At 29.7% G+C, this 6,671-nt stretch overlaps 1 protein-coding gene across 1 annotated transcript; it reads right to left on the bottom strand.

Moving 5' to 3' along the window:
- Window positions 1–4,165: 4,165 nt before the first annotated feature.
- On the bottom strand, window positions 4,166–5,186 carry LOC149399594 (tRNA-methyltransferase non-catalytic subunit trm6MTase subunit). Its single transcript, XM_089612854.1, has one exon. The coding sequence runs from the start codon at window positions 5,027–5,029 to the stop codon at window positions 4,370–4,372; it is 660 nt and encodes a 219-aa protein (XP_089468980.1). The 5' UTR covers window positions 5,030–5,186; the 3' UTR covers window positions 4,166–4,369.
- Between the last annotated feature and the right edge of the window lie 1,485 nt (window positions 5,187–6,671).

The following is a 6,671-nucleotide window of genomic DNA, read 5'->3' as shown; positions in this document are numbered from 1 at the left end:
CATTGTAAATTTGGTCATCTTCATTGCAACATATAAAAATTTGTTATCTTTTTAAATATTTAAAAGTTAACGGGTCGGGTCCCGGGTAAGTGGGTACGGGATGACTATTTCAAACATAGACCTAATGTTGGTAAAATAGTCCAAATTTTAAGTATTTAGCAAAACAATCATAAATTTTTATTTTTAACGAAATAGTCGAAGGTTTGACATTGTCCATAAAAATATTTAATACTATAAATAAAAGTGTTGACACTAGATAAAGTGTTATTTGTTGACAAATATAGTTTTAGAAAAAGTTATTGACACCGTAAAAGATTTATGACATTTGGTACTGTGCATTTTTGTAATTTTTATAGCTTACTAATTTTAAATAGATTTTAGGGAGATGTCTGATATCACCTGTGTTTAATCTAAATGCGCGATTTCCTCAAAATAAATAAATAAATAAATGCGCGATTTATTTCATCAGTTTTCATAAATATTAGATATTTTCCTCCAGTTTAATATAAATGTAAAATATCTCCCATATAAATATGTTATATTGCAAATACCACTTTTTCGTTTATTTTTTACAAAAATAAAATTTGAAATCCCCAAAATGTACTTAATAAAATAAATATTTATTCACTATTTAAAAAAAAATCAAAACCTCTCTTTAAACAAAAATCCTTTAACTATTTATAAAGAAAGATTTGATTTAATATTTTTACATAAAAAATAAAATAGTTATTTCATTAAAGGTATTTTGGGAAGTTTAATTTTTTAAAATAAATGAAAATGGTGATATTTGATATATAATATATTTTTAATGGAGGTATGTGTCATTTATATTAAATTGAGTGGAGATATATGATATTTTGAAAACTGAAGAGAAGAATCTCGCATTTCAATTAAACATATTGGGATAATGTTGATATTTTCCCGGATTTTAGCTATAATCAATTGTAACGAAATTTATTCATATTTCATTCGAAAATTTATTTATATCTATCACGATGACTGATCCATTTGTCCTAAAAAAAATAAAGTTTCACGGGTCTCACCCTTAAATCTTTTTCAATAAATTGACGAAAATCTGGTAAAAAAAACAAAGAGTGTCAAATTATGAAAGTTCAGGAACTACCAGTTGTAAGATAAAAAGAAAGGGAGCAATATGTCAAAACATATACACTTCAGAGACCAGAAGATTAAATAAGCCATAAAAATTGAATAAACATATTAATTCAAATGCTATACAAGACAGTACTTTGATGGGAAAGTAGATATTTTAATTTGCTATTCATGATACTTACTTTGCTTTCAAACCAAGGGTGTCATCAAAATATAAAACAGTTCACTTCTGGTGTTCTATGGAAATGTCAAATTGTCATCATTGTAAATAGAAACAAATATTCTGGAGTATGAATCAATACCAAGAATAAAATAAGGAATAATATTAAGAAATTTTTTATGAAAAAAAAGTTCATATATAAAATAATATATGCTATTAAATAGATAGCAGATTTTACTTGTAGAATAGAATATGAAAAATGTCTTGCCTATCTTGTTAATTTATTGATATTGTCACAGAATAATAACAGTGACTCAGTTAGAAGAATCAAATAGATGCTCTATTTTGTGGCTTGGATTTGTTGAATCGACTACACATGGTGAACCAAGATGACACAAAAGAAAATGAAAAAAAAAACTGTATTTATAGTGATTTCGTCAACCTGTCTCCGAGGAGAAAATTAGAAGCATTAAAACTTAAAAATTTGAATATAGAAACGTCTCTGGCACACACAATACACAAACGTGAGAAACTGAAGAAATTTTTTCTTTTTTGAGTTTTTTTTTAAATTACGAGAAAACAAATAGTATTATAGTACGAACGAACTTCCCACGAGTTGTGATCGATCTCTAAAATAGGAACAAAATAATATGTGTGACAAGGTCCAAATATATAGAAACAAATTTATAACTAATTTATAATATCGTATTTTGTGTTTTATTAGGGCTCCATATTTCGAGCAGAAATTTGGGCAACCATTGGAATCAAACTTCAAATTCTACTAACACACGGATGATTTTTTTGTTTCATATTTGCTTTATCTTACTTACTTATTCTAATAATCCTTATTTATATATCTATATGAAATTTTTTAAAACATACCCTTTTTAATACCTCTATAATTAAAAATCATACTAAAGTTTTATTTAAAAAAAAATATTTTAACTCATTTATCAAGTTTAAGTTTGTATGTCCTAAGATTTATAATTATTTTTTATCTTTTTAAAAAATATATATATAGATACATGACACTCCTAAAAATTGTTTCTGACTCCATCCTGATTAAATGATCAATTTACTTTCATTAATTGGATCATGTTCGTGACAAAAGTTATTTATGTCGCGTTACAGACGAAAGTTTAAAACAAATAAAAAAATTAAGATGACAGAATATCAAGTTTTTATATTTGCTACTAATTTGTTGAAAAAAAATATATAATTGGGTAGAGCTATGTCAAATAGAGCTAATAGGTACAAAAAAAAGATAGTGACTGCGTTTGGTTCAGATTAAAAAGCCCTGTTTTTGCTTTTAGAAAAAACAAAACTGCTTATTTGGTGTTTGGCAAAACTGTTTTTACTAAAAACATCAAAAGCGATTTTAGATTTTGTACATGAGATGGAAAAGTTAAGATTCTTAGTTTTTAGAAAAAAGTGCTTTTAAGTTTGGTATATAAATTACTGTAATATCCTCGTACAAAATATTATTCATATATATGTATATAAATAAGTATTAATAATTATTATTTAATTATTAAGAACATGTCTATTTTAGTCTTTTTACTATAATATATTTATTTTACCAAACGCTAAATCAGTTTTTGTTACCAGCAAAACAACTGTTTTATAAACAGTTTACCAAACACCTTGTCAGTTTTTGAAAAAAAAAACACTTTTTTTTAAAAACAAAGTTATGCCAAACAGGATCATTATTAATTCAACTTTTCAAATAATGTTCGATAGCCTTTGTTCATTTATATTTTTCTTTTCCCTTACTCGGATAATAACTCTTCCTCGCTTAGGATTAGGATGAACAAATAGGGTTGACAAAATAATTGACTGTTTATCTACGGCAAATATGCTTTTGGATAAACCTAATATAATGAAGCTAATGGAAGTGGACAAAATAAAAACCTATTTCATTAGCATAATCAAATGCATGTTAAAGCTACTATCTTTGCCACATTTCCTTCTGCTGGAAAGTTTTCTTTATGCCGTGAATAATAATATTAAACTGAAACTAGAAGCAAAAGAGACGAAAGCAAATCAGGGAAATCCGGGAAAAGGTATGGTCCTATACTCCTTATATCTGATCGATGAAAGTTAATGGAAGCATAAAGTAAAGAAGCCATTAATGAAGATTTAACGAACAAAATCGAGTGAAAATTTTGTAAATTGCAATAAAGATTGTACAGTGAATTTGAACAAAAAGTCATTACAATACATTAGAATCTAAATCAATATTCTGATTATTTTGTTCAGCTACACAGTAAAAAAAATCGAAGATTGTCTTTTATTGGCCATGGTGTAAAAGTTCAAATTGGATTAAAAATATCCTTTAACACTATATTATCCTTGTCCCACTAAATCTGTCATATATCGGCAAAATAAATATAAACATATGTGAAAAAATTGCTTTGATTTTTAACGTGACTGAGTAGTTAGCTTAATGGTGCTAGTAAAAGAGGTAAAGGAGGGTCGCTGCGAGTGATAACAGTCATCGTATACTGACAAAAACTAATAATTGGAAGCCACCTATTAAAATTATAATGACAAGCTGGATAATTTAAACGCAAATGATAATCACATTCAACATGTTAAAAGATTTTCTTTATTACATTACATGTTGGTCCTAGGACTACATATGTAATACAACAACAATTCCGAAAAATCTTGGTGCCATTTAATACATAGTTATTGAAGGCATGGAACAAAATTCTTTTTGATGAGAACTTCAAGCTGAAGTAAGTGAGAGAAACCATCGTCATAATTTTATTATTGACGTCATATGTCAAGTATGTCGTAAATCCATGACTCAAAGCCAACGTCAGTTAAGCACATGTAAGTATATAAACGATAAACAATTATAAAAAATAAAGGTTATAAATGTAACGAGAGAGTTATAAAAATTCATTTCTTGGCATCTTGATTAATCAACAACCAGAAATAACAAGTCCAACAAACTACTTTACTAGCTTTTATCTCTTCTAATTAACAATGTGCAAATACCCTAAAATAAACCGAAAAGAAATAATTCATTCCAGTTTTAAAATCTCTCTCTCTCTCTCTCTCTCTCTCTCTCTCTCTCTCTCTCTCTCTGTTTCAGGCGTTAATGGTGGTGGAGAGAGTCGAGCAGAGAGGCGAGACCTCCGGCGAGGAAGCAGGTAATACAAGCTCTTGGCGGCGAAACATGAGCTGTTTGGCTATAAATGCCTCAACCGTACGATTGAAATCCTCGTCGCTCAGATCTTCGCTGGAGTCCTCATTCTCAATCAAATCAGAGATCTCGAATCGCTTCTCCGACTCAGACCGCCGGAGATTAGCCACCCGCTCGCTGGCCTCGAAATTCTCCGATTGCCACCGTCTGAGGATCGCCGGAGCTTCTTCACGCTCTTCTAATCCCTCCGCTCTATTATCTTTGGTCTTCGTCTCGGAAATGACTTGTTTGTCCACGAACACGATCTCGTCACCTCTGGTTTCTCCGATTGACTCGCATTCGCCTCCAGATTCTCGCTTCACCACCGGACCGTCGAATTCGCCACAAATCTTTCTGCTCCGGAGAGAGAGCTTGCCGGAATCGGCGATGAGAGAGGCCACGATGACGTGGCAGATGATGAAGACGGAGAGAGGACTCGCCAGTACGGCGGTGAACCGCCGGAGAAGATTTCCGGCGACTGGAAGCCGAGCGTAGATCCACCAGAGCGACGCAACAGCGACGGTTGTGCGAGCGAAGATCCTCGCGTAGCGACCGAACGACTCCATGGAAGACGAAAGAGAAGAAAGAGTGTTTGGGAAGAGAATATGGAAAATAATAACCGGTGGTTTTGTTTTATCTTTCAAGTTATGAAGTTTCAGAGAGAAACTGAACCCACCTCTCCTCTCTGACTCTGAAGACAAAATCTTTTTCCCTTCATTTATAGCCTCGCTCCCGCACTTTTTCTATTTTTATTTTATTTTATTATTTCTTATTTTGGAACCAATTATAAACATTTATCATATATACATTACATATATAGTTTCACAAAGTCGCAATATGTGGTAATTGAATTTGATATACAAAAATCGTACATACACTCAGGATAATAGGGAATCAATCTATCATATCAAAACTTAAAAATGCTTAAAGACTAAAGGTATCATATTTTATTTTTTTCAAAATACAATACTATGGATTTCTCTTATTCTTGTAATGCATTCTGGTTCGTTTTATTTTATGTATGAATTGGATAAATAACTAATTTAAAATTGATAACATTATTTAGAAATTAAAAAAAAAAAAAAGGCTGGACGATGTCATAACTTTGTAAATAAACATTCAGTATTATTTGTCTTCCTAATAATTTATGGGAGTAGATTGATTTTAAACCATTTATAAGTAAAGCTTTTTTTTTTTTTTTTTGATAAAAAGTAAAGCTTTTATTAATGCTCAGAGCTTGGTCCAAAGGGTAGGCAAATGGTCAAGAGGGTGTTAGTCATTTCAAGTCTCTATTACTAGCAGTACCTGGTTTTTCTGTCCAAAAAAATATTAAATAAAAAAGGGTAAATATATAAATGCCACGTGTAATTTTCACTAAAGTGGGACCCTCCTCTTTCCATGCGCTCGTTTATTAATATATACCCCTGAAATGGAATAAAATCATTGTGCAAGAGAAAAACTGCCTTCTAATAAACTAATATTTATGCCTTAAAAAAAAAAAAAAAAAAACTAATATTTATTTTCGATCCCATTCGAAACCATTATATTGCAGTGCAGTCTGCTGCTCTACGATGGAGATGAATTATTACGTTTTCCTACATATAACTTGGCCTAAAGTTGTTTGGCTTTTGTAAATTAAAGCTTTGTTAACGGTTTGATTCTTATTAATATGCGCAAAATTAATGAATAGGAGAAACAAAAAAGAAAAATACCGAGTCACGTGTCCGATTTTGTAATGGACCTCCGTATACTACTGATAAGAGGGAAAAAGAAAAAAAGTTCTTATCGCGTATAATAAAAAACTTTGAGTTCATATTTTTAGATATAATCGTATAAAAACGAAAGTTTTATTCTTCCACAGCTAAAATGATATTATATTAAAAAAAAAAAATAGAGGAATACCCTCTATGCACTAAAATACTGTATAATGAACATAATTTTTTTTTTATTATAGACAAAAATGGTGTTTATTCGTATCGATTTTTTAATAAAAAATATAAAAATATCTCAATTTTTTTAACATAAAAGATAAAATATCTCGAAAAAAACTTTAAATACATTTTTTTCGAATTTAAATATTTTTAGACATGTCTTTATATATTTTTTTTATTCAGACAAAAATATATTCATTATTCTATGGTAAACGCACAGGACATATTGATTATATATAGATATAAAAGAGATTTTTTTTTTTTGAGGGAGATATAA

This window comes from Urtica dioica, chromosome 4, assembly GCF_054948205.1.
Source record: "Urtica dioica subsp. dioica isolate 48M chromosome 4, U.dioica_male_clone48M_v1_H2, whole genome shotgun sequence".
Lineage (NCBI taxonomy): Eukaryota > Viridiplantae > Streptophyta > Magnoliopsida > Rosales > Urticaceae > Urtica > Urtica dioica.
The sequence above is the reverse complement of the archived record's forward strand: the minus strand, read 5'-3'. Positions and strand labels throughout refer to the sequence as shown.

Bases quoted from the DNA above. Each gene is read 5' to 3' on its own strand.
- LOC149399594 (XM_089612854.1), bottom strand. From the start codon at position 5,029: ATGGAGTCGTTCGGTCGCTACGCGAGGATCTTCGCTCGCACAACCGTC.